At 57.5% G+C, this 26,878-nt stretch overlaps 1 protein-coding gene across 1 annotated transcript in view; it reads left to right on the top strand.

Moving 5' to 3' along the window:
• The window catches only part of LOC144251634 (cadherin-23-like), a 164,252-nt gene that overhangs the window by 110,968 nt on the left and 26,406 nt on the right, over positions 1 to 26,878 (top strand). The window contains exons 6-8 of the mRNA XM_077794450.1: positions 4,722 to 4,916; positions 8,584 to 8,712; positions 15,525 to 15,603. Of these exons, the coding sequence (XP_077650576.1) occupies positions 4,722 to 4,916; positions 8,584 to 8,712; positions 15,525 to 15,603 (403 nt within the window). The remainder of the gene's footprint in view (positions 1 to 4,721; positions 4,917 to 8,583; positions 8,713 to 15,524; positions 15,604 to 26,878) is intronic.

Raw genomic sequence — 26,878 nt, 5'->3', positions numbered from 1 at the left:
AGCAGAGGCCCAAGGAGACCAGCGTCCGGTAGCTTCACAGCTCCATGGCCAAGACCAGAGAGGGAAGGGGGGGCGGGGGCTTGTGAGGAGCAGGGTCTGGAGGCCCCAGCACCTCTCCTCTGCCCTCTCCCTTTCTGTGCATGGTTCCTCCTCCTACAGATGGGCCTCCACTGCCCGCCCAGGGCTTCTCCACCATCCTGTAGCTTGGCTTCAGTGTGGCTTTTCGCCAGCCTTGGACCCACTGGAGGCCTCACTGGTAGCGAGATCTTTCTTCTCAGAGTCCCATGGCAAATCCACTCCATTTCCAAGGCCCCGTCTCATTGGCCTGCTTGGGTCAGGTGGTTATTCCTGGGCCAATCAGACGTGTCCTTGGGTCAGGTGGTTATTCCTGGGCCAATCAGACGTGTCCTTGGGTCAGGTGGTTATTCCTGGGCCAATCAGAGGCGTCCTGGGTGTGAAGTCACTTGGAAGAAATATGGCTGCCTAGACCCATCCCCTGTGGGTATGAAGAGCACCTTTTCTTGGAAGGAGGGTAGATGGGAAGCAGCAGGTGTCATCTGTGTGGAGGTGCAGAATGGAAAGGCCTATATACATGAGTCAGGTACCTGATTTCCTGTCACAACTCTGCCAGGAACTACCTATGAGACCTGAGGCAGGGCACGGCCCCTCTCTGGACTCACTTTTCCCATCTGTAAAGTGGGGATCCTGGACTAGATGATCCCAAGGTGGCTTCCAGCCCTATATCAGAGCCATCCTGAGTGGTACACGGTCACAGCTGGCCCTGTTTAGGGTCTTCTCTTGCCTCGGGTGCCCCCCCCCTTAGATCTCCCTCACCCCGCCTCTCACAGGCTCCCAAGCCCTCTCAAAGGGGAGTGTGTCCATCTTTTCTTGTGGCCATTCCTGGGGGTCCTCCAGAGCTGTGTCCTGGCTGGCTCTGGCCAGGAGGCCTCTTGATGGTGTCCGTCCTAGCGGCAGCAGCCAAAGACCAATCAAGGGACATGTCCTCCTTCTGAATTTCAATGTGCTTGTTTGTCTACATTCATGATGAAGAGATCCGCCGGCTGTTTACGCTCCTTCTCCTTCTGCTCCCTGCAGATGGGGCGCGTGTCACCCTGCCTGCCATGATGTTTGATGCCACAGTAACCAATTGCAATGATCATCTATCGAATCTTGATCGATATTGCCCATGCGTGACAAGGAGTGTTTCTTTTCTCTATGCCTTATCTAATTCTTTCTCACAGCAATCCTAAGAGGTAGCGTTGTTCATGGCTCCATTTCACAGGTGAAGAAATTGAGGTCAAAAGAGGTTGAACAGCCAGGTGCAGAGGCACACACCTGTAGACCCAGCAGCTCAGGAGGCTGAGGCAGGAGGATCACAAGTTCAAAGCCAGCCTCAGGAACTTAGCAAGGCCCTAAGCAGCTCGGGGAAACTCTGTCGCTAAATAAAATATAAAAAGGGCTGGGTTTCTATTGTCATGTATAACTGATCAGAAGTAATAAATAAATAGGACTGGGGATGTGGCTCAGGGGTTAAGTGCCCCCTGGGTTCAACCCCCAGTACGGAAAAAAAAAAAGTGTTTAACAGTTTAATAGCATCTGTGTGAGATCTCCCCGTAGAAAGGTCTGGATTCAGAGTCGGGGCTCTGAGCCACCAGGTTGTGCTGTCTGTAGGTCACTTGGAAACCCAGGTGCACCTGGTCCATGGAAGTTCTGCTTGTGTGGGGTGCGGGCCTGTGTGCGGCGAGCAGCAGCTGGGTGTGAGAGAATGCGTGTGTGCTGCGAGCTGTCCCCCTCCCCATTCCCCTGAAAAAGCAGGGTGCCCCGGACCCGCCATGCAGGAAGTCAGCGATTTTCTCTCTCAGATAGTTGCCCCTTCTAACTGTCTGAGTGGCTCTCTGCCAGGCCCATTTAAAACCTCTCCTAAGTTACGCAGAAATTAAATGGGTTTCACTGAAGGGCATGAAACATAATCCAAGAAGGTCAGGCACCAGCCCGTCCCCCTCCCCACTGTGCGCCGGGACCCACTCTTCAATTCTCTGATCCGGTGCTCAGGGAGGCCTTTGGCCAGGACCACAGGGTGTGCACTGTGAAATGTCCTCGTCTCCTGGAGGCAGGGCTGAGAGCTGGCGTCCTGTGGGAGCCCCCCTCTGTGCACCAGCTCCTCAGGGGGCGAATGGCCAGCGCGCTGAAGTGTGGTCCAGCTGTCACGTGCGGCTGGCTGCTCTCAAAAGGGAAGGTGTCCATCCTTTCTGTGGCCAGCCCCGGGGCTCCTCCAGAGCTGTGTCCTGGCTGGCTGTGGTGCTCGTGTGCTCAGGGGGCAGGGGGTTGGCAGAACTGGAGGGAAATAAGGGATGTGGAGGCACCTGGGCTGAGCCCTACCAGCCTCGCTGAAGGCGAAGAGGAGGAAACAGTGTGACCAGAGCCACCCTTTGGCAGAACCCACCGAGAGCCTGGAGATGCCTCCCACTGAGGACCTGGCAGGAGCTAGGAGAGCAGGGACCAGCAGATCCAGGTGCAGGGCGACGGGAGCCACTGGGAATGCCCAGCATGGTGCCCTCGATCTTCACCAGCTTCTTGACACCTCTCTGCCCACCCTGGAAGGTGCCTTATCTATACCCCTGTAAAAGGTGATCAAGTATTGAAATATTGAAATCCCAATCTTCTCAGCACCTTTGGGCTGGGAAATTCACACTCATGAGCTTATGGACCCTTCACATCAACCTGGTATTATGCTTCAGTGTACAGAGAGTGGATTAAGGATCAGAGAGATTAAGTAGTTAACCCAAAGACACACAGCAAGGCCAGGATTCCCACAGAGGGTCTACCCAGGCCTGAAACTCTAGCACTTGCTCACTCCGAGACTTGCAGGCTTGATAATCTTTGGAGGGAAAGAACATCTGTTTTGCAGGCAGCAGGCGGGGAGGGAAACCCTGCTGAAGGAAACGCATGCTCCAAAGCCCAGAGGTGTGAGGGGCCTGCTGAGTCTGTGAAGTGTGAAGAGCTGCACTTCTCCGGGAAGTAGTCCATGCAGGCCTGCGTTCTGTGACGGGGCACTGGGGAGTCATGGCTGGCCAGAGGAGAGGGCCTTCCTGCCGTCTGCCTCTTGTCCGTCTCCCCTGACCCCAGGGGGACAGAGTGGTGAGAGATGGACAGGCCGTGGGTCTGCCCATTCAGCCTGAACTTGCCCGCTGACCGGGAGCAGCCAGCAGCTCCGCGGCTTTGCTCTCAGAGGCCCTCCCAGCCTGACGAGGGGCCTCATGAAGAGCTCAGCAAGGGCGCCAGGGTGCCAGGGTCCCCCAAGAAAGGAGCCCCTTGAACAGGGAGCCCGGCACGATCAGGGGACCCAGTCTTTGTGCCAGTGTGAAAAGAACACAGAGCTCAGGGAATGCCGCCTCTGTCCCCAGCGAACATACCGGCCAGCCCACACTCTGGTGCTATCTGTGCCACCAGCTTCCCCAGCATCGCACGGAGGAGGTGGGGGAGGAGCCAACACCAGGCTTCCAGGATCCTTTGGTACAGGACTCAGGAGCAGGCACTTACTAGGCCTGGATTCAGGCCTTGGTCTACCACTGCCCAACTGTGCAACTTTGGGCAAGTTATTAACCTCTCTGTGCCTCAGCTGCCTTTTATAAGGCAGATGAATAGCTGCCACTGGGAAAGACGCTTGTCACAGAGCTGGCCAACCTGGCCCGTAGCACAGGGCCTGGCACAGTTTTTATTGTTGTTGCTTCTTTGTTTCCGTGAAAAGGCTCAATTAGATCGTCTTTCCTTAGATGTGTCCAGAACTCGCTGAATTATAAATAAATCCACTCAACCCATGTTTAGCAGGCACAGCACATGTGCCAGGCCCTGTGGTCGCCACCACGAGATGAGAACTGACAGCAGGGAGTGGGTGCAGACAGATACTCAGAATGTAATGAGCTGAGTGCCCTCGCGGAGGGTCACTGTGTGTTCGTGGGGTATTTATTGAACACTCACCGTGGGCGAGGCTCCGTGCCGGGCAAGGCTGATCGGGCCCAGGGCTTCCCCGGAGCCATGTGACATGAGGATGCCAGGCACTGGCCAAGATCTATAGGAGAGACGGGGCCATGCAGAGCCGGGGGTGCCAGGGGGCAGGGTGGGCACAGTGGGGACGGCCCGCCTGAGGGGTCTGGAAGTCCTCTGTGCAGAAGGAGACCTTAACCAGACTCCCCAAGTCAGAGAGGGGCAGGGTCTCTACACAGCATAGAGCAGAGGGTCACAGAGGCAACGGGGACACTGCTGCAGCTGGCAGGAACCTCTAGGGTGCCAGGGGAGCCCCGGGCCCTGCCAGTCCCCCGAGGTGCACGGCTTCAGGCTACTGCCTTGAAACCTCCCCAGATTGTCGGTCACCCTCCGGAGCAGCCTGGGCCTGCGGCTGGGGCGGCCGGGGGGCCTGCAGCCGAGGAAGCGAAACCACCATGAAATGGGTTTGGGGACTCGAGTCCCCTCATCCAGAACTCCAGGATGAGCTGATCATCTTTGGAACCGGTGCTCTGACGGCCACCAGGAGGCCATCAAATAAGAAGAAAAAAAAATAGATACTGCACTTTAAATTGCTCTGAACCCTCTCAGAATGACAATGACAGCGCCCCGGGTCTGGTTGGCTGGAGGGACGTGGCTAATGGGCTTTGGGGGACTGTGGCCGAAGCAGCCCCTGCCCCGGGCTCCGGCTCACTCTTCTTTGCTTTGCTGTCCCCTAGAACACACCGGTGGGGACGCCCATCTTCATCGTGAACGCCACGGACCCCGACCTGGGCGCGGGCGGCAGTGTCCTCTACTCCTTCCAGCCTCCCTCCCAGTTCTTTGCCATCGACAGCGCCCGTGGCATCGTCACCGTCACCCGGGAGCTGGACTACGAGGTCACGCAGGCCTACCAGCTCACCGTCAACGCCACGGTGAGTCACCACAGCCGCCCGAGCCCCCAGGGGTCCTCCTGTCCTGCCCTTGAGGAGGGTGACAGGACACGGCCCCAGTTCCACAGCAGCCGCAGCGTGGAACACGGATGTCGCTTGGATCGTGATGGCCAAGCGACAGCCAGCGTCACCGGGCGCTCGCACTGTGTCCCTGGCACTGTGCTGGGATTTTAATGTTTTTAAGATGTGCAATTTATAGATAAGAAAACAGAGTCGTGGAGCAATTCAGTGATTGATCCAAAGTCACCCAGGAGCCCCACTCCATAGCCAGCGCCGGCAATGTCCCTGCGACATTCATAGTGCAGGGTGTCCTCTCACTCTCCAGGACACACACAAGCCATGACATCACCAATGTGCAGGGGCCAGAGGGGCCCAGGTCCTTCCTGGCTGCTACCCCAGGGAGCAGGGCCTCTTGGAGACAGGGAACCAAGCAGCCCCTGGGAGCTCAGGACAAGGTAGTTGGGGACAGGAGAGAAGTCACTGTCCCATGTTACAGAGGACATGGTTGCAGCTCATGCAGCTGATGAGTAACTCTGGAGAAAATCCCTTGACCCAGGTTTCGAGACTCTCAGTTCTGACACCACGTCCCAGGGCCAGGAATCTCCAGCACACACAGCTGTTTGCAAGCTGTTTAGGGACAGCCACACCCTAACAGGGTGCTACCCCTGCACTCCCCTCTCCCCTGCTCCTGTGCTGCCTCCAACCACAGCTGGTACCATCAGCTCAGGCCAAGAGCAAGGCAAACTCCGGGCATCCCTCTCGACCCACTAGGACCCACCAGCCGGCACCCAGCACCGGATACCTGCCCACCTCGCTGCAGAAGGGCTGCCTGTGCCCAGGAGCTCTACCTCCCAGAGCCCAGGTCCCCGGCTCTGCCTCTGGGCTGGGTCAAGGTCTACATTTTTTCTCTTTTTGGGGGGTACCCAGGGATTAAACTCAGGTGCACTCCACCGCTGAGACACATCCTCAGCCCTGTTTGTATTTTATTTTAAGACAGGGTCTTAGCACCCCGCTTTTGCTGAGGCTGGCTTTGAACTTGCCATCCTCCTGCCTCAGCCTCCTGAGCTGCTGGGATTATAGGTGTGCACCACTGCCCTGGAGGAAGGGTCTGCTTTTGAAAGATGGGGTTCCCCAGGCATGGCCAAGGCCCGAGACGCCTCAAGAGCCAGGGACTGCCTCTTCCTGCCCCAGCGGGCCCCGTAGCCCTGCGGAGGATACTGGCATTCTTTCCGTCCCCCTGGTCTCCCGGGAGATGTGTGCTGCCATTTGTGAAAGGGACTTGTGGGATGAAGGGGCTGGGATGCCCAGAGGTTGCTTTTGTGCCTACCCACCGGCACCTTCTGCACGCCCGTCCCTGTGCTCCCATGGCTCACGCTGCGCTCAGGCCTGCAGCTGCTGTTCCTCTTTCTCTACAAACCTGCCCCGTGGGATAATTTCCATCCTCCATAAAAATGGCTCTGGGATGTGGGAACAGATCAGCGCTGGGCACAGGTAAGAATGTGGGTGGCCAGGCCCATCACGAGCCCCGTGCTCAAGCTGGGCTGATGAATACAGAGAAATTGCTGCTAATCTCCCTGCAATCAGGCCTTGAAACTGCAGAGCAGGAGGGGCCTGTCACTCCCCGGTGGGTGGCTTCCTGCTCGCTCCTGGATCAGCTGATGCCACGATCCCTCTGGGGCTGGCATCATGCCCTTGGTGCTGGGCATTTCCCAGGTGATTCTCCTGCCTGTGACGAAGGCAGTAATGTGGTCCCCAGCTGTAGAGGAGACAGCCACAGGCCCTGGTCACATCTGAGAGCCTGGCATGACGCCGGCCCCACCAGATGTGCCCACCGCCATCTCCCTTCCCCACCGGAGAGTTCAGGGTGGGCTGGATGGGGTCATCTGTCACAGGAGCAGGACTACAGCCCAGGGTACAATGGAGGTGGCAGGTGCCAGGCTGGACAAAAGCCAGCTGCCTACAAGAGCCTGGTAACGGCAAACCAGAATCATGGCGCATGTGGCCCAGGAGGTCAGGGGACTCCTGTGGGCCATGAGGCTGGCTGGGAGCACTCCCTTGGGCAGTACCCCAGCCTGGGCTGTGGTGGCCATGGTTTTGGAGCCTGGGAGGCTGCCCCAACCCCACCCCAGGGCCCCTCTGCTCAGCTCCTCCTGCTCCCAGACTCCCCCCGCTTGCTGCACCCACTCCCGTCCCTGAGGCCCTCCCACCCACTCCTTGGTGACCCCCGAGGACTCACAGGGACGGTCGGGCCCCTACGCCTCCTGGGCTCTGCAGCTCCATCTCTGGGGGTCAGGGGCAGGCACCAGGCTTTCTCATAACGTGGGGAATGCCTGGCCTTGCTCACGTCACTCCAGACAAACCAAGGGCCATCGCACCTGGGGACAACCACCCTCCAATCCCAGATCAGAGAGTTTACAAGTCCAAGGGGCTGGGAGATTCACCTTACAGGAATGGACATCGAGAATCCGGGAGGGGAAAGAGCTTACTGGAGGTTACCCAGCAAGTCCCAGATGTTTAGGCTCCAAATCAAGGCTGTGAAGGGCAGGGTTTTGTTTTGTTTTGTTTTGTTTTGTTTTTGGTACCAGGGATTGAACCCAACCCAGGGGCACTTGACCACTGAGCCACACCCCCAGCCCTTTTTATATTTTGTTTTGAGATAGAGTCCCACTACGTGGCTTAGGGTCATGCTAAGCTGCTGAGGCTGGCTTTGAACTCGTGATCCTCCTGCCTCAGCTTCTCAAGCCATTGGGATCAGAGACATGCACCACTGCGCCCAGCAAGGCTGCCCTTGTCTGTGTAAAGTGCTCTGAGTTCGAGTTCTTGCTACCCCCTTACAGTCGGATGAGTCTAGGCTGTCACTTCCCTCTCTGGTCTCTGTGAACCCACGGGGACAGTGAACCCATGGGGACGGTGAGCCCACGACTTCTCATGCAGGACACTGGCGTGGGGCAGGCTCTGCGTTCGGCTGTGCCTCTGCCGCTGGTGCTGACTGGTGTTACTGGGTAGCAGCAGGCTGCTTCGGTTTTCATCACCAGCTGTGCATTTCGGGTCCTGGGTGTCCTCTCTTGGTGAGCTTTTATAGGACTGAACTTGCAGTACTGCCTGTAGGGCCACCGGGGAATGGCAGGCATGACCCCTCAGGATCCTGGAGGGCCCCAGATGTCACAGGCTCTGGAGCTCCCCCTGCTGGCTCGACTGGAAAAGTCCCTTGATCAGTAAATCCAGGACCCAGAGCAGGATTGCGGGTCCCAGAATGAGCCCCTGTGTGGCCAAAGGGCCCTTCTTCTGAGGAGTTGCTATCTAGTTGTCCTGGGCATGGAGAGGGGCAGGGACCCTGGGCTGAACACAGCAGAGGCACTGAGGACAGAGCCATCTCTTTACCTGAAGCCAGCCATCCAGTGCAAGGATATTCAGGGTAGCCAGGCCGAGGTTACCTCCACCTCCATGCCCTTCATGACACCGGAGAAGCCACTGTCCCATGGCCCTGCCTGGGGACCCTGTGTGTGTCCTCCTGCAGGAGTCCTCATGTACGTGTGTGCCTGGACATGTGCATGTGTGTGACACATGCTCCAGGACCGTGTGTGCGTGTACATGAGTGTGTCCACGGAGTCACTTAAACTAAGGCTGTGTGCGCTCTTTGCCCTCTAAGGATCAAGACAAGACCAGGCCTCTGTCCACCCTGGCCAACCTGGCCATCATCATCACGGACGTCCAGGACATGGACCCCATCTTCATCAACCTGCCTTACAGCACCAACATCTATGAGCATTCTCCTCCGGTAAGTCCCCCCACCCCCCGGCCCTGGGAGGGGCTCTAGTGCTGGCGTGGGCTCCTCCTAGCTCCACCTACCCTGGCACCTGGGACGGTAGTGACAGGCATCAGCAGTAAAACCCCACCTCCCCATCCTCCCGCTTTGTCCCCAGGGTGCTCTGAGTGGCAAAGAACAAAGTCTGGCTGGGCAGGAAGGGGGAGTGATTAGAAAGGGTCTTCTGGGGGTGCCCTTGGGAGCCCAGCCTGCGCTGGGGACTGGAGTGGGGTGCAGGCTCTGCAGAGTGTCCTGGGGCTTGGCCACGGCCTGCAGTCTGCCATCAGCATGGCCTAAGGGGGCAGCTGGCCTTCTGCCCCAGGGCCTCTCAGCCCTGGCTCTTCCTTGAGTGCTGAGAGCCATAGCCCAGTAGGAATGACGCATGGCATTTTTGCCAGAACGGAGTGGTTGAGAGGGGAGATGATAATGGTTATGTTAAGCTGTGTATTTAACTGTATATTAGACCCCTGTTGTCTGCCTCAGCCTACTGCTTTGGAGTTCTCGTGGGGATTCCCGGAGAGTTCCCATTGGTTGGGGAAATGCCGGAGGAGGGATTTCTGGTTGGTGTGGTGTGTCCCAGGAGAAGGCCGCGTGTGTGGCGTTCACAGGAGTTCCGAAATAAAGTTTGTTCCTGTTTTAGTGGCTCATGATTTGTGCCCAGCCAGACTGCGGCACTTGAGAGCCGGCAGCGGCAGCTGGTCTCCCTAACTGCTCCGTCTTTGGATTTCTCGGGTCCAGGTTTGCAACAGAGACTCCTGACTTTGTGCCATGTCACAAGTCACTGGACATCAGCCAACCTGTGGATTGACTGCCCTGGGACCATGTGTCCACCGCTGGCCCAAACAGCCATAAGTGGGGGTCTCAGAGAATGAAACAGGTGGCTGTCCACTCTGCAGGGGCCATGGCTGGGGCAGCTGTGGCCAGGCGACAATGACAGGCATCCCTAGAGTGGTCACCTCCATGCTCTATGCTAGCTAGAAGGAAGCCCCCACCGTGGGCTGATAGAGGACAGCGAGGTGCCTCCTCGGGCAGGTGAGGCCTGGACATGCAGCTTGGGGAAAGCATTGATGGAAAGAAAAGTGGCCCCCCTTTTTCCTGCAGAGCTGGGGACGGAACCTAGAGCCTCAACCCATGCTAGGCAAGTGCTCTGTCACGGAGCTGCAGCCCCAGCCCTGACCCTGCTTTTGAGAGAAACCTGTGTGTTGGGAGGACGGTCTCACAGTTGTGAGAGCAGGGCAGGCTCCCACCAGAGGCCAGTGGATGTTTGGGCCCTGCCCATCTGCACAGGCTGGCTGCCCGGACTGGGTGCAGACCATGCTCCCAGGCCATCGCACACCTAGCTTGGACACCATGGCTGTCCTGACCACTGGCCAGGGGCATGGAGCTGGCACTGGGCCCCTGTCTTCTTGGCCAGGTGTGAAGCATAAGCTCTAACAAGCAGGATGCTCTCTAGCCTTCTGCGACGGGTGTTTGCAGCTGCTTGGAGGGCAGTGGAGGGCACCTCGGGTCGCTACTCCCACCCTTCTATTTCCTGGCTTCTGTGCACAGTGGGAGCCCCGGCTTTGGAGTCTGAAGGGTGCCCCTGCTCAGCTCCCCCACTTCCCAGGACCCCTTCCTTTCTCCTCCTTGCCGGGCCCTCATCTCAGTCTCAGGTCGGAGCTGACTGCTGTTTGCTCCTCTCCGCCCCCAGCCCACAGGCTTGTCCTTCTGAGTGCTCAGGGCTCTGGAGCAACTGGCCCAGACTCTGCTTCCTGGCTGGGCTGGGAGCGTAGGTCAGCAGAGGTGGGGTCAGCTGTGTGCATGGACATAGTGGGAAGTATCTATGGAAGGGCTGGATGAAGAAAACCATCCTGTCACCCTTGTCACCTCTGGCACCTGCTGTCATCACCAATCCATGTCAAGCACCCCACAAGTGTGGAAGTGAGCAGAGATCAAACCGAGTGTTTGGCGACACAGTGGCTGGTTTCTGGTATCCAGGCTGGGCCAGGCCTTCCGGCTGAGTCTCACCCCCGGTCACGGTGTGAGCTTCCTCTGAGACCCTTGGGCTTGTCCTTTGCTAGCATCCCTCTCTCCAAGACCACCCTCCGCTGTGACAGGTTTTACTTTCAGACCTGCCTTCACTCACTTCTGCTTCTTTCTTCCGTGCTTTCATCCGTCACCAGCCCTGTGTGCAGGGGCCTGTGCGAAGCCACACCCTCTTCTCTCTGGAGGCTTCCACGGGCTCCTGCTAGTGATCCCTCTGTCTGAGCAAACCAGATGCTGGCCCACCTGAGCCCCTGCTCGCACCTTGGCTGGGTTTCTTGCATCTGATGTGACTTGCATGTCTCTTGCATCTCTTCGGGCTCAGAGACCTTGACATCTCTGCCTGGCCAGGGTTGTCCCTTTGCCCCTGAAGGCCAATGTCTGGGGAGCTGCTGAGTCACGGTGTGAGCTCCTCCATGTGGGTCCTAACCAGGATGGGGTTGAAGGGAGGCAAACCAGGCAGTAAGTGGGGGTTTGACCTCTTTGGGGGTGCTGCCTGGGGTCCCCCTGTCCACAGAATCACACTTCACATCCACGCGCCTGTCCTCTCCTCCTGGCTCCGCACTTGGAAGGAGCCCCGTTTCCCGTCTGCACACGGCTCTCTCCCGCAGGCCTCCTCCTGCACACTCTAGGCCCGATTTTTCCAGGCCTCTAATCAGTTTCCGTGCCTTGATCTGGGTCCTCCGTGTCCCTTTACCGTGTGGCACTCTGATTTGATGCAGTTGTTCCCGGCTGGCCCGGGAGCCTCCTGGGCCGCAGGACCCAGGCATCCTCCTTCTGGGCCTTGCCTCCACGGCTCCCAGGCCTCCGCCCAGACCCTTCCCCACTCCCCCTGGCTCCCCTCTTTATCTGCGGCTCCCAGCATGTACACCTCCCTCTATCAGTGTATCGGGCAGGCATGCCTCATCTAAAGTGTATATATTACCTAATAAAATCCTTCTTATTTGGGATTATTGCATCAAATTTTAATTTCCTCACTCGAGCAGCAGCATGTCGGCCTGCCCGTCAGTGGAGGACCGATAGAAGGTGAAAGGAGCGGATAAACTGCACAAATTACTGCCAGCCGATGCCTATCAGCCCTTTGACTGGAATTGACTGGAATTAAGGACTGAGAAATAGGATTTTCTGCCTCAGAATCTGCTGCAGCAGCTCCGGTCGGAAGTCCCCGCCAGCCCCCGCCAGCCAGCTCCCCCCAAGGGCGCCTCCCACTCCCAAAGCAAACTGCTCGTCACCTTTCAAGTCCTTAATCCTGTCTTGGAAGTGGCAGTGGGCTGGGGCTCCAGGGGAGCTGGGGAAGGCGGCCGAGGCCTCTGAGGCCAGGCGCGGCCCCTTGAGCCAACTCTCCTGCAGAGGCGGAGGGAGGGGACGCAGCACAAAGGGGAAAGAAAAGTCCCAGCTCTGCCTTCACGGCCCACCTCAGCCTGTGCATGTCCCCTGGGCACAGAGTCCCCGGCCCTTCCACCTACGCCCTCTGTCCCTGCCCATCTGAGGCCGGAGTCCCCTGCTGTGGGGTGGAGAGAACCAGTGTGACCTGCTCCACGGTGAGAGGAAGAGAGAGAGGACGCTGGCGGGTGCTCAGCCCTGCACAGGCGCTCAGGTGACACCCATTCTCGCCATCAGCCGCTGGCTGTTCGAATAACGCCTAGAAAACACCAGAGCTCGAGGGTGGAGAGTCATAATCTGGGATGTCGGGGTCAGAATTTGCTGAAATCAGAAACAGGACGTGTGTCCATTGTCCAGGACCAGGCACCTGGATCTCCACCAGGTACCCACAGGGATTCCAGACCCCAGTTTGTAGTCCCAATCACTTTTGTCACCTTTGCCACGTGTGAGTGCTTTACATATATAGCGAATGCTTAGGAGCGGGGACTATTATGAACCCATTTTATAGATGGGAAAAGGGTCGAAAGAGGTTAAAATTGATGCAGAGGATTCAGTCACAGGAGGTCAGGCACCGGGTTGAACACAACCACCTGCCCCACGTCTCGAGGAGCCGGGGCCCCATGGGTCTGCACACCTGTTGCCTCTCCGGGGAGAGCCTCGTTTCTGAGAAGGCCTCGTCCTCCCCCCGTGTGGGTTCCGGGGAGGGCAAGAAGCTCCTGGGCAGTGGGGCTGGACCTGGCCTGCCCACCTGCTCTACCAGCCATGCCCAGCTGCCTGGGGCAGAGGGGCCTTCAAGCAGACTGGCCGGCCAGGCGGGGCTCACTTGCCCGTTCCCTCATCTTTGGAAATAAGTTGCAGTATATTGAAAATATAATCACCGAGACTCTGAAACAAGAGCCGTGAGTTCCCCAGAGCCCCCGGACCTCCCTGTTAATTCCTTCTCATAACATTTCCAGTCTTTCTGTCTGCACTTGTATTAAAAGCTCAGGGTTTTATTAAAAGTGGATTTATTTACCCAAAAAAGAGATGAAACCCCAGACCTTGTCAGGAGCCAGGCAGGGCTCTCCGTAGCATCTGGGTGACCCTGCTGGGAGGGAGCGACCTTGGCCTCCTACCCTGCAGAGCTGGCTGGCTGCTCCCAGCTCCACCCGCCTTGGAGGACTCTGGCCATCTGGAGCAGGACTGCCCCCAGGGGAGGCGCCCACAGGGCTCTGAATATTGAAAGTCCTTGGGTCACCAGGTCCCCTCTTTGCCCAGGCCAGTGCTGGCTGCCTCATCCTGTCCCCTTTGGGCTCACTGTCCTAGGTGCTGCCCCTGCCTGCCCTGGGTGTACACTGGGGTCACACAGCTGGCCCTCCAGCTGGGAGGGTGGAGCTGGGAGCAGCCAGCCAGCTTAGTGACTCTGGCAGGCCAGGGACTCTCACGCCAGGACACCTGTGGGGCCTGGGTAGGATGGGGCTGCATCTGAGGAGCTGCCCCCATGTCCAAAAAGCACAACTGGCAGCTGGCGCCTCAGGCCAAAGTCCTGCACCCTCAGGAGCTCCTCGGGGAGACAGACCCCGACTTTTGGGGGCACATCCCCCCAAAAGAGTCTGGGGGTGTGGACCCTTCAAGTGAAATGCTGTCCTTCCCAAACAGCCTTGTCCCAGCGGCCCACTAACGTGCTTCACGAAGGACACCCCGGTCTCAGAGAACAAGCTGGAGAATGGCCCTGGCAGCTCCTCGGAGCCCTGATACGCCACAGCCCCCGGCAGCTCAGGGAGCCCGGGTGCCGCCTTTCCCCAGTTCCACGGGAGCTGATGCTTGTAAAGTGCACAGAGCAATGACTTTTACAAATGACATTATTGTTATTATAACGGAACCTGTCACAGAGGTAGCGTCACCTGACTAGCAAGAGCACTTTGGAGCCAAAGTCCCTGTTTTAGTCAGCTTTTTCATTGCTGTGACCAAAGGACCTGACAAGAACAATTTTAGAAGAGGAAACGTTTATTTGGGCCTCATGATTTCAGAGGGCTCAGTCCATAGACCCCCGGCCTCACTGCTCTGGGCCTAAGTGAGGCAGGACATCATGGTGGAAGGGTGCGGGGAGGAAAGAGCCCAGGACATGATAATCAGGAAGCAGAGAGGGAGAGGGAGAGAGAGAGAAAGAGAGAGAGAGAGAGAGAGAGAGAGAGAGAGAGAGAGAGAGAGAGAGAGAGAGAGAGAGTTCTGCTCAGCTCATCAGGTACAAAATATAAACCCCAAAATGCCAGGTTGCTATTTTCCCCAAGGGGGAGATGGGTCCAATTGGGGTCATCACTCAGGCTGCCCCGGGGCCAGAACCTCTGGCCACAGGGTGTGTTGGAGCCTGGAGAGCAGGTGGAGGTCGCCCCGGCGAGGAGATTCAGCAAGTAGCATGGTAGTGGCCGAGTCAGCACCCGTGTGTGCGTTGGATCATTCAGTCCATCAGCCAATTTGTCAACCACAGCTGGCGAGTATGGGCCGTGCGCCAGGATCCCTTCCTAGGACAAGCCACGTCTCCAAGGCTTGTTTGCACTGTCTCTTGTCCACGGAGCACCTTCCTTTCCATTTTTCTCTCTCTGGAAAGCTCCTACACACTCTTCAAAACCCATCCTAAATGCCACCCACCTGGTACCTTTCTCAGGTTCCTCCAGGTGGGCTTCTGCACTGTAGGAGCTGTCTCTCCATCTGCACCCACAGCTGCCCCGCCTGTGTCCTCGGCTCCTTGGCATGGAGCAGACCCCTGCCTCTCCCCTGCTCTGGGCTTCTTCTCCACCTGTGCTGGGGCTGGGAGGAGGGGGAGCCGAGCCACTGGGAGGAGGCAGGAGCCGTGGGCGCAGCCGTGGGCAGGGTTCACAGGGCCATCCTGCCTCCCGGGTGGCTCGGTCATCCCTGGAGATGCATGCTTTCTGGTCGTGCTCTCACACATAGAGTATTTGATCCATAATGTTTTCCTTTACTCAAGCTCTGGTGAAAACACAGTCCCATCTTATTCAGATTGGGGGGGGGGGGGCGCAAACTGAGGCCAGAGAGATACGGCATTCTTCCTAAGGTCACAGAGCAATTTGATGGATGGTGATTTAGAATCCAGACCTTATAACTCTGCTGGCTGTTCCTCCATCTGCTTCTCGCATGCGAGTGAGGGATATGGGGAAAGGCGGGGACAGTGATGGCGTTGGCAAGGTTGGGCTTTCCCAAGGGTCCTGGGGTGTGTACCTGAGCCCTCGATGTGTGACCCAGGGACAGAGTGGGGCACTTGCTGCCTGCTTCCTGGGCTGGCCTGGTCAGCCTGAGGAGGGAAACCACGGGTGACAGAAGAGCTACAAGAAGCAGAGCCTGGGGCCAGGTGGCTAACTCAAGGCTCTCTGTCTCCCACGCAGGGCACCACCGTGCGTGTGATCACCGCCATTGACCAGGATAAAGGACGTCCCAGGGGGATTGGCTACACCATTGTTTCAGGTAAGGAGAGAGCTGTCCCTGTCCCTCTCCCCACCCCGGGAGAGCCACTGTTGAGGCCTCAGGAGAGCCTGAGGAGGGCTGAGACAAGGACAGTGTAGGAGACCTGCCTCCAGGGACAGTCCTCACCAAAGGGGCCTGGAAAGGCCGTGAATGAATGAAGAGGGGGCGGAAGAGGAGAAGAGGCTCTTGGGAAGCCTGAAGAGGCCAAGGCATGGGGGGACTGCGGGGCAGCGCAGGGGACAGTGTGCTGCTGTCCACCGCCTGAAGCCTGGCACCTCTGGGGCTCCGAGCCCAGTCGCGGGTGGCTGCGCCGACCTCCACCAGTGCTGGGGTGTGTCTGTCCTTACTTGTTGAAAAGGGGACAATTTGTACATCATGTTGGAACAAATAGAGTTGGGACCTTGGCTGATGGTACGCGCTCTTGCATGGCCAGGGTTGGGGACTCGTGTCTCCACTCAGCTCCGTTGGTTGAGCCGACAGCGGCTGACTGCAGAGGGGCTTTGGGATGACGGGATCCCTGGCTCACACTCTGACCAAAGGCTGGCAAGATGGCGCCTCTGCGTGGCTGTCCTGGGACTGGCTGGGTTTGGGAGCCCAGCTGCTGGTGGGAGACCCCGGAGAGGCTGCTCACCCACGGGGACTGGCTGTCCTCCTACCCTGTATGCACCCCACAGGAGGCCTTCTGGCACAGCCCACTGTCACCAAGTGTCAACCTGGTGCATCTGGGCGGGTCAGCGTCCACTCCATTGTGCCCACCATGCCCCCCACCCTGAGAACAGGGAGTGGCATAGTTGGAGTGTTCTCCCTGAAGCTCAAGATACAGCAGAGCATGCTGATCAAGAAGGTGTAGGGTGGAGCCGCCTGAGCCAGATGGTCCTGGGTGTCTCTGTGCCTCAGTTTGCCATCTGTGAAATGGGAACAGTGAGCGTACCTACCTGGAGGTGGTTTAAGGCTCAGATGGCTTAGCGCATATAAAGAGCTGAATGAACGGGTGTGCGGTAACGATAAGTGTTGCCAGTGTGGTTCCCGCCAGGCGCTAATGATTCCTGGGGAAGGTGGAGGCTAACTGGGGGAGGGAGCCATCCCACATCTTGTGATTGCAGGAAACCCGGGGCTCGTGGGCCTCCTGAAACTGCTGGTGTGGCTATTATTATGTCTCTAAAGCCCACTGTCCCCCAGACCCTGATCAAGTGCAGCCCAGCCCAGGTAGTGAACATCGGCTCATGGGTTTGGAGGGTGGGTTTGGGGCTCTGCCCCGTCCTGACGCCCCCTCTGTTTTCTCAGTCTGGTGCCCAGGACACAACCTGGCCCAGGGTAAACCCTCGTGTGCACTTGTGAAGTGAGTGAACGTCACTCTGGGATAGTGGGTTTGCACCTGGGCTCCTACCGTAAGTGCAGCATTCCTGGTCTCCGGGGAGATTCTTGTCCTGTAGGGCTGGAGTGGGCCCGGAGGGGCCTGGGCTCACCTAGCAGCTCAGTGTGCATGATCCTAAGGCCAAGATGTGGGAGAGCCCTCCTAGGAAGGAGTCCATTCTGCAGGAGGTCAGGGTTCCTGGCCTGAGTGGCAACACCTGTCCACGCTGCCCACCTTCATGAATTCCACACCTCGGGGGCAAGGCAAGTGTTTCCCGGTGCTCGGGGGCTGCTGTGGAGACCTGGGGACACCAGCGAGCCCCACAGACTGTGCCGTTGGAAGGGAGGGTGGGCAGCAGCGTGGGCGGGCTCTGGGCTGCGGGAGGAGGTGTCCTGTCCTCACTGCCCCTAGGCTGGCTCCACACACACCCCGGCCTGGATGGGGTGGGAGTCGGGAGCCAGAACCTTTCCAGAATGGGAAACCACACAGTGACGCTGAGGGCCTCTACCCCACGGCGCTGGTCGGTTCCAGATCCATGCTGGGTGCCAGGCCACCAGCCTCCACCTCAGCCCTCTCCAGTCCCCAAAGACGCTCCCTTCCACCCCCTGTTCAGCCCCTGCCTTAGAGCAGGAGCTGGAGGGCTGAGGCTCTGGTGTCTGGCTGGGCTCTGGAGCTCAGAGTGGGGGCAGGTGACAACTGCCTGCAGCAGTATCCCGTGGGATCCCCAGGGGCATGTCCTCTAGTCCAGGTTCCCAACAACAAACAAGAGGATGAGAAGGGAGACCAGAACCAGAGAGAGGAGATGTGGGTGGAGGCTGGGCAGGAGGCAGAAACCCTGGAGGGCAGGGGCACCTGGCATAGCGATTAGGACTCCCATGGCCGGCACAGATGTGCCTTGAGGGCTTTGGGGAGGATGACAAATGGGTTCCTTCTCACATGCCAACTTTGACTGAGTGGTAACGGCTGCCCGAAGAGGCACTGGAAGCCAAAAGGGGTCAGGGTGATGAATGAGCGCAGAGTTCCGTTGGTAGGGTCTGGTGTGGGCAAGGGTGTGGAAGGGGCAGCCCCTGTGGCCATGACTTGCTGTCCTGGGTATGTTGGCCCTTGGACCTTGCTTACAGGTGGCTCTTGCTCATCCTCCGTCTCCTGGGTGTTTGCCACTGCTCCTCTGACAGCAAGCAGCTTGAACCCAGGGGCACTTAACCACCGAGCCACATCCCCAGCCCTTTTTTCACATTTTATTTAGAGACGGGGTCTCGCTGAGTTGCTTAGGGCTTCATTAAGTTCCTGAGGCTGGCTTTGAACTCGAGATCCTCCTGCCTCAGCCTCCCAAGCCTCTGGGATTCCAGGCGTGCGCCACCGTACCCGGCAAGGGCAGTTTCTTTTCTCCCCTAAGCATCCTGCCTGGCTCAGCTGCTCCTACCTACCACACCTGCCTGGCTGGGCTGCCGTGGCCTCCCTGAGAGCTAGCCTCACGTGAGCCGAGAGGCAGATGGGTGGGAGGAGCAGGTGGACAGCAGTCTGGGATTTGGCCTTGAGTCTGCTTCCCTTGGATAGTGGAGACACTGCTGCAAAGAACATTGTCTTGCCTGTCTGGGGACAGTTGCAGCCCTGTCCTTGGTGGCCTGGTCAGGACCCATTTATCTTGAAGCAGGCAGAGGGTTGATTCTGTCCCCCTGCCATCCCAGAGCATGCCCAGCAGGGCCTACTCCATCCAGCCCCAGGTCTCAGGGCCTGGGCAGGGCAGGGCAGAGTCCTGAGGGCCACTGGCATGGTGACATAAGTCTCAGGGCCTGTCAGGAGACTGCGTTGGTGGCGGCATCTGTCTACATGTGGGAAAGGCCTGCCCACCCCATGCCGGGGGACACAGGTCTGAGCCCACAGGTGATCCGTGCGTGGCAGGCTATCAGCCTGCCCTGCTCCCTGGGCCCCGTCCCCTCTGGGCCGCGCCTCTGCCCGCTGCCCAAGGGGATTTATATCTGCACACAGCGTTTTCTCCAATACTAATGATCCCTCTGTTTTGCCAAGAACAAAGAGGCCTTCAGCAGTAACTTATGGCTCCATTGCCATCAATTTGTTCCCAGCCCCTTGGGACGGAGGAATGACAAGGTTCTTTCCCTTAGAGGACTTGGCACTGGCCCCATCCACTCTCTCAGCCTGGACCTACCCTGCTGTCACCACGGGCATCATTGCACCTAGGGCTGCCCCAATCAGGGTCTGACCAGCTCCGGCCCCCACTGCCGACCTGGACTTCAATCTGAGCAGGGGCCCTCTCTGGCCTCGCGCCTCCTGCCAGGAACAGCCCTGCTTGAGGAGGTAGCTGGTCCGTCCTGGGGAGCACTGGACTTGGAGTCCAAGTGGTGAGTCTGAGCCTCTCTCTGCCACCTGCCAGCAAGGTGTCTGAGCAAGACCTTGGCTTCTCCCAGCCCTGCAGCCCTCATCCGGGGAATGGGGTCAGGAATTCCCACACGGGGGCGATGGTGCAGGAGAGACTCCGAAGAGCCTTCAAACATTCAGGATTAGCAATTGTCAGGGAAAGATCAGGAGCCCGGGTCCTTGGAACTCAGGCATTTATTTCCTCCTCCACTCATCTGAGTACAGGGAAACGTTGAGAGTGTGGCTCTGGGGCCACTGTCCAAGGTGGTGACCTCCAGCCCTCCTGGCCACTTCCGCTGCACCCGTGGCTAGTGGGTACCTGAAATGTGGCTTCTCTGAATCAAGATGTATCAGAAGTATAACACTCGGAATTTTGAAGACTTAATATGTAGAAAAGATTATAAAATATCTCACTAATAATGTTTTATATAAGCCAGGCAAGGTGACATGTGCTTGTAATCCCAGCCACTCGGGAGACTGAGACAGGAGGATCACAATTTGAGGCCAGTCTCAGCAACTTAGTGAGACTTTGTCTCAAAATAAAAAATACAGGGGGCTGGGATATAGCTTAGTGGTAGAACACCCTTGGTTCAATCCCCAGCACCACAACCAACCAATGAATCAATGAAAACAATGTTTCATGTGGGGGCTGAGGTGCAGTTCGGCCATCAAGCATGTGCTGAGCATGTGCAAGGCCCTGGGTTCCATCCCCATCACCACTAGTAATAATGGTCATCTTTTATATTGTTGACGTGTTGAATAATATTTTGGACAAACCAGGTTACATGCAGTACATTATTATAATTAATTTTTCCTATTTCTTTTTTTAATTTTTTATGGCAACTAGAGAGTCTTGGATGGCACCTCTGCTGCTCTTCTGTTTGTGGCCACCCTGCTGCAGGGTGAGGCTCTCTAGGCTTGGTTTCCCCTGGGGACCAGCTGTGACCTCCCAGCATGAGCTTTTTTCTAGTCTGTCAAATGGAGAGGACGTCGGCTGCCTGCTGGGTGGGAGGGCTGAGAGGGTGACAGGCCAGGCCAGGGAGGCCATCGAGAGCCCTGGGTTTACTTAAGTGCTGCTCCAGGGTGCAGGGGTGGAGGAGGGGCTTCTCTGGGCCAGGGACTGTGCCAGTGTCCTGAGATGGTGGGGACCGAAGCGCTGTCTCGGCACAGGAACCTGCAGCTTGGCTGGAGCGACAGACCTGTGAGCTCTGCTTCCAGTGCCCTGGGACCACGCTGGGAGGAAGCAGCTCAGGATGTCGTGTTGATGGGGACCGATGGCTCCCCAGGGATCCATTAGCCGGTTCCCTCCACTTTCCCTGGTTTATGTTCGAAAGTGCCCATAAATAGGAAGTGCACAGGAACCCGAGGGTTGGCGCCTGTCAGGCCTCAGCAGAACAAGGCTCACGGAGGAGAGGTCATCGAAGCCAGGCCCTGACTAGAGCAGGGATGGCCGGGCAGAGTGGTGGGCAGGCGCCCGGGGCATTGTCCACAGGATTCCAGGGAGAGAAGAGGGACATGAGGCCACCAAGGGAGCAGGGCCGGGACGCGCAGCATAGGGAGTGACTGCTCCGGAGAATTCTAGGCCCTGGTCCTGAGAGCAGCAGGGGCTCAGAAAGGGGCCCAGGGAGGGTTGGGACACCCAGCCACAGAGGTGACCGACACACAGGTGGTGTAGGCCAGCGAGGAGGCTGGGACCGCCCTGGGTGGCCCCAGGGCTCACGGTGCTAAGCCTGCACCACTGACCCCGCCCCAGCCTCTCCCCCTTGGCCCAGATGCACGTTAGAGCCCCTGGGCAGAGAGAGGGCGCACACTCAGCTCCCAAGCACGGCTGGCTCCAGACTGGCAGCTTCTTCTAGCCGGGTGGCCTGAGGGGACGACTCTCCCTTTCCCCATCTGCAAATTGGGGTCCGTGGTAGCTTTCCCACAGAGTCAGGAAAACAACAGTAAATGTCCCATGTTGGTCACAGCACCCTGCACAGTGGCCAAGACAGGGAGACCGCCCAATGTGGGCTACAGACCCGGGCCACCAATGGTTTCTTCAGATTGTATCACCTAGTGACATTGGGGCTTTCTTAGTTTGGGTAGGTACACTCCATGACGTTCACTCGATCCCCTAACAAGATGCTTCTCAGAACACGTCCCTATTGTCAAGCCATATGTGACAACACACACACACACACACACACACACACACACACACACACACACACACACACACACCATGGAATGTTCCTCGGCCTTTCAAAAGAACAAATGCCCACACCTGTAATCCTAGCCACGGGGGAGTCGAAGGCAGGAGGATCACAACTTGGAGGCCAGCCTCAGCCATTTACAAGATCCTGTCTCAAAATAAATAAATAAACAGATAGATAAGTAAATAGGCTGAGGAGGTAGTTCAAGGGTGGACTGATTGCCTAACATGTGCAAGGCCCTGGGTTTGATCCTAGTGTCACTAAAAAAAAAAAGAAAATCTGTCATTTGTGACCATCTAGATGAATTCGTAGGACATTGAGCTAAGGGAAATAGCCACACACAGAGAGACTAATCCTGCTTGATCTCATTTCCATGAGTCTGGGGATTGGGGGGGGGACCCAGAGTAACAGAGGATGGGGGAAGGGGAGATGCTGGTCAGGGGGCCAATCGTGCAGTTACGAGATGAGTACGTTCTGGAGACCCGCTGAACAGCAAGGTGACTGGACTAAGAAGAGCACAGCGTGCACTAGAACCTGCTCAGAGAGTGGATCTCAGTGTAGTGGTAACCGGGTGAGGTGATGGATGTGTTGGTTAACTTAATTGTGGGACTCACTTGACAATTTATGCTGATATCAAAACACCACGTTGTACGCCTTGAATGTATGCAATTTATTTGCCAATCACACCCCCGAAAAGCTGGAGAAAAAGTCAGTGATACCAGTGTCAACCGTACGGTGACGTCTAGTAGGCCCTCAGGAGATGTCCGCCATTGTCCCTCCCCCTGCCGTCCATCAGGGTGGTGGAGACAAGCTGCTTCCTGTGGTCAGAAGCCCGGCCTCCCGGAGGGCAGCAGCCCAGTGAAAGGCTTCTCTCAGTCCCCAGGGCTCTCCCAGCAGGGGCCCAGACCCTTCAGACTCTGGATCACCATGGTGGGGAGTCCATCTAGGACAGCATGGGCCTGGGGCCCGCCGTGTGGCGTCACCTGAGAGCCTGTTAGGAGCAGACTCTCGGGCCCGCCCCTGACCTGGGCCTCAGGCACTCTGCAAAGTGGCCCAGGGACCTCTGACTGCACAAGCCCTCCAGGCTGCCCTAATGCTGTCCGATCCCTTTCCCCCGGGGGAAGCATGTCCAGCCTTACACTCCCCTGCCTGACGAGTCCTGTCATTAGACACTCTCCTCTCGGGTGCCTCAAGGCCCTGGCCCTCCCGGTGTGGGGACGGGGTGAGCGGCCCACGTTGGAGCTCTCTGCGGCCTTCTGCAGGGCAGCCTCCCTCCCTGCCCAGCCCACCTCTGTCCACTCTCTGGGGTGGAGAGGCCTCATCTCTTCTTGCAGCCCTTTCTCCACCTGCCATCTTCTGGTCCCCAGAGCAGGAGGAAGGGACCCCCGTCCACTGGATGCTTGTCATGTGCCAGGCCCAGGCTGGACCCGAGTTATCCTGCGCAGCCTATGAGGGAGGGCATGCCTCTCCATCTGCAGACAAGAGGAGCAAGGCTCAGAGATGGGCCTCGGCTGGCCAAGGTCACAGCTGCTAAGTGGCAGGGCAGGGGTCTGAACTCATGTCTCTCAGGCTCCAGGACACACCGAGTGTCCGTGATGACAGTGGTTCTCCAAATGTGGCCCCCAGACCGCCCGCATCAGCATCACCTGGGAGCTTGTTGCAAATGCAAACTGCATTTCTGCCCCCACTGAGTGAGATTGGGAGTGGAGCCCGGGACACTGACGCTGCTGGCTGGGGTCAGTGGTATCTTTAAATTGGGGACCACACTCTGAGAAGCTGTGGTCTAGAAGAGCCTCTGTTTGCAACAGGAAGTGTCCACCTAAGGGGTGGCATTTTGTACGTGAGAGGGAAAAAAGTCTTACTTTTTAAGCCCTGCATGGTGGCGCACACCTGCAATCCCAGCAGCTCGGGAGGCTGAGGCAGGAGGATCCAAGTTCAAAGCCAGCCTCAGCAACACAGCGAGGCCCTAAAACAATTCCACAAGACCCTGTCTCTAAATAAAATATAAGAAAGGACTGGGGATGTGACTCAGGGGTTAAGCACCCCTGGGTTCAATCCTCAGTACCCCCAAAAAAACATCTATTTTTATATATATAAATCACAGGTGTATGTTATACCTGAGGTCCTGAAATTTCACATGAAAATTCCATTTGGATAAAGAACCGGTGAGAGATCAGGGCCACAGCCCCTCACCTCCAGCATGGAAGGTGGTGGCCTGACTATGAGGTCACCCTGGGGGACATGCCAGGAGTGCTCATGCAGGACAAAGCCTTCCCTTCTCCTCTCTGGATTTTATTTCAATGCTATCAATGGAGAAGGCTCTTTGAAAACACACTGAGCACTTTGAAGGGAAGACTGCAGGGGGTGGGAGGGGGTGGTGCAGATAATCGGTTACAGTCAGACCGACCTAAGTCCCGGCCACACATGCCAATAACTGAATCTGTCCCGGGGCTGTGGCCTGGTGGGGCGGCTATCACAGGAGACCATTGTGCCAGGCACATCAAAAGCCCTGCTGATTAAACTCCTTGGCATTCTTCTCCCTCTGAGAAGTGAAGGCTCCAGAGAAACAGAATTGCTGCAGAAATCTGAAGGGCACCCGGCAGCCCCTGGCCTGGAGAAGCCTGATGGGGGCCCCAGAACTGAAGGATGCTGGCGGGCACTGGGGGATTGGCCAGGGAGGATTTAGGGCTGATGGAGATGGGTGGTGGCCCTGGAGAGGGCAGAAAGGCCGCAGAGGGGGGTCCTGGCAGGGGTCGGAGTGAGTGTGGCTCAGGGGAAGAGAAGGGGCACGGATGAGGAGAGTCCTGAGCAGACCACCCACCAAGCCTCACCCAGGGGCGGCCGGGGTCTTGTGGAGTGTATGGGGGACGCCCGGGTGTCCAGGCTCTTGACATTGCGAAAATGGAAGTCGCAGGAGAAGGAGGACACAGGGGCTTCTGAGCTCTACATCTAGTTCCTGGGGTCTGATGGGAGCCGACACCAAGGGACACATTCGTAAAGTTAAGTGGACCTGTTACTTTATGCCCTTGACTGTCACCTTAGAGCCACATCCACACATGAACCAGAAGGCCCCTTCCCGTCCCAGGCAGACATCACTGGTGGATTCCAGCACTTGGATGGGCCTGTGCCCTTCTGTCACCTCGCCCTCGGGCAGCCCCGGGAGCTGCAGCCAGCGCTGTCCAGGGGTCTCCCTGCCACCTCCAGGCTCTCTTTCTTCAAAACATCTAGGAACCAAGCCTCCAGGGGATTTGATTTAACCACCAAATGCACCTGCCATTGTCCTCAGTTCTCTCCCGGGACACCACACCACTGGGGGGGGGCGGGGGACTCAGGCAGCCCGCGCCTCACCCCAGGTCCTCTCCCTCCTGGGCCAGGGCTGCTTCCTGCCGCGCACCCCACGCCTCCCCTTTAAGGGGCCCGGGTGACCACGCCTGCCCTGTGCTTCCTTCCTGGGGATGACAGCAGCCGTGGGCTTTAACGAGGTTTCCTGGCAGCGGGACAGGGACTCTCCCTCTCCACGTCTCCTCTCCTCCACACTCCCTCATGGCCAGAGCGTCCCTTGGCCGGACGTGATGGCCTCCCAGGTGCCCACTGCCCTGAGGAAGCACCCGCAGCCCTCCCTGCTGCTGGACCAGGGTCCACTGGCCCAGGTGGGCGGGGAATGGAGCTCCGCGCCCTCTCATTGGCCAGCTCAGCTCAGAGCCCAGCCCATCAGCTCCCCTGGGCTCTGCAGACCTGGGGTGGCCGGGATGGCCTTGATGAGAGGAGTTGGGTTTCAGGTTCATGGAGGCCGCTCTGGATGCAGGAGAGTCTCGTCTGACCTCCCGGGGTCAGGGGGCACTTGTCCCTCTGATTCTTTGGTTTGGCTTTTTTTTTTTTTTTTTTTTTTTTTGCCTTGACTTTTTATCGACTTCCAAGGACTTGAAGTCTTTAGAGGTTTGTGAAGTTTGCCACCATTTAGTTCGTGTTCTTTCCCTCTTCACCTGGGGCACCTCGGGGCCCCAGAATGGATTCAAACAGGACTCTCAGCTCACAATCAACATTGGTCCGTGGATGCCGCTGCTTAGTTTTATTATTAATTTTATTTTGTATTTGGGGTGTTGTTTTTGTTTTTCACATACTAGGGATGCATGCAGGGCCACTCCGCCACCCAGCTATATCCCCAGCCCTTTTTATGTTATTGTTTTTATTTTGAGACGGTGTTCCTAGGTTGCTTAGGACCTCACTAGGTTGCTGAGCTGGCCTCTAACTTGGGGTCCTCTTGTTTCAGCCTCCTGAGTCACTGGGATTACAGGTGTGCACCACCATACCTGGCCTCCTTCTGAATTTTCACAATATTGTGGAGCCCTCCTACCTCCCGAGGGCTAGACCTCCTCCCTTATCTCCCAGCTGCTCAACTGTGCCTCCTCTGCCATCCCATCCCCTGACTCCCATCTCCCCAACCTCAAGTTTGAATCTTATATCTTCTCATTCCCTTGCTTTTGGGAAATATCTTGTCTCATGTATGTGGACCACATATTGCTTGGACTTAGTTGTCTTTGAACTTCATCATTTAAAGTACCATTGAATACATTGTCTCCTGGGATATGTTTTCTGCTCAGTATCCAAGATCTATCCCTGTCACCCTGTATAGCCGGTGTTTGTCCCTTTTCTCTACTGCATGTTACTCCATTGTGTGAAAACACCACAGTACATTGACCCCCCTTCCCATTGGTGGGTGCGTGGGGTGATTTTCACTGTTACAAACGGTGCTGCCGTGGACATCTTGTCTCCCTTGGTGCATGTGAGCTTGCCTGGGGCTACATCCACATCCCCTGCCCTCAGCAAAGCCTACTGTGCCTGGCAGAACCCTGCTCAGATGAGGAACCCAAACCACAGAGCTCCTGAAACCAGTTTAGAGTCACGTGGCCTGGGAGTGGTGGCCCGGGATTCAAACCCAGGTCTTCCTGTTTCTGAAACCCATATTCTTTCTGCCATCACTTTTCTGTCCTGCTGGAGAAGCCCGGGACTCTTACCAGCGCTGGTCTGTGAGATGCCCTGCGGCGCCTCCATCCAGTAGAGAAGACGGATAATAAAGAGATCAGCCAGGGCCAGTTTCCCGGCTGCGCTGAGCATCAGGAGACAGCACCGGGGTGAGGAGGAGGTGACAGGGCGAGGAGGCCAACAGGAAGGGGGTCAGGACGGCTGGATCCCGCGGCTGCCCTCACACCCCGAGCCTGGAGCATGGGAAGAGGGGATCTGCCACTCCCGGCTCAGAAAAGGTCTCCCCTGTCTTGGGGGGGCTTTGAACTTGAGATGAGCCCCTCTAAGCCACTCAGATTCCCGCTCCCTTCCTGCTGGGCACCTTAGGTGA

This window comes from Urocitellus parryii, unplaced genomic scaffold (assembly GCF_045843805.1).
Source record: "Urocitellus parryii isolate mUroPar1 unplaced genomic scaffold, mUroPar1.hap1 Scaffold_139, whole genome shotgun sequence".
NCBI lineage: Eukaryota > Metazoa > Chordata > Mammalia > Rodentia > Sciuridae > Urocitellus > Urocitellus parryii.
The sequence above is the reverse complement of the archived record's forward strand: the minus strand, read 5'-3'. Positions and strand labels throughout refer to the sequence as shown.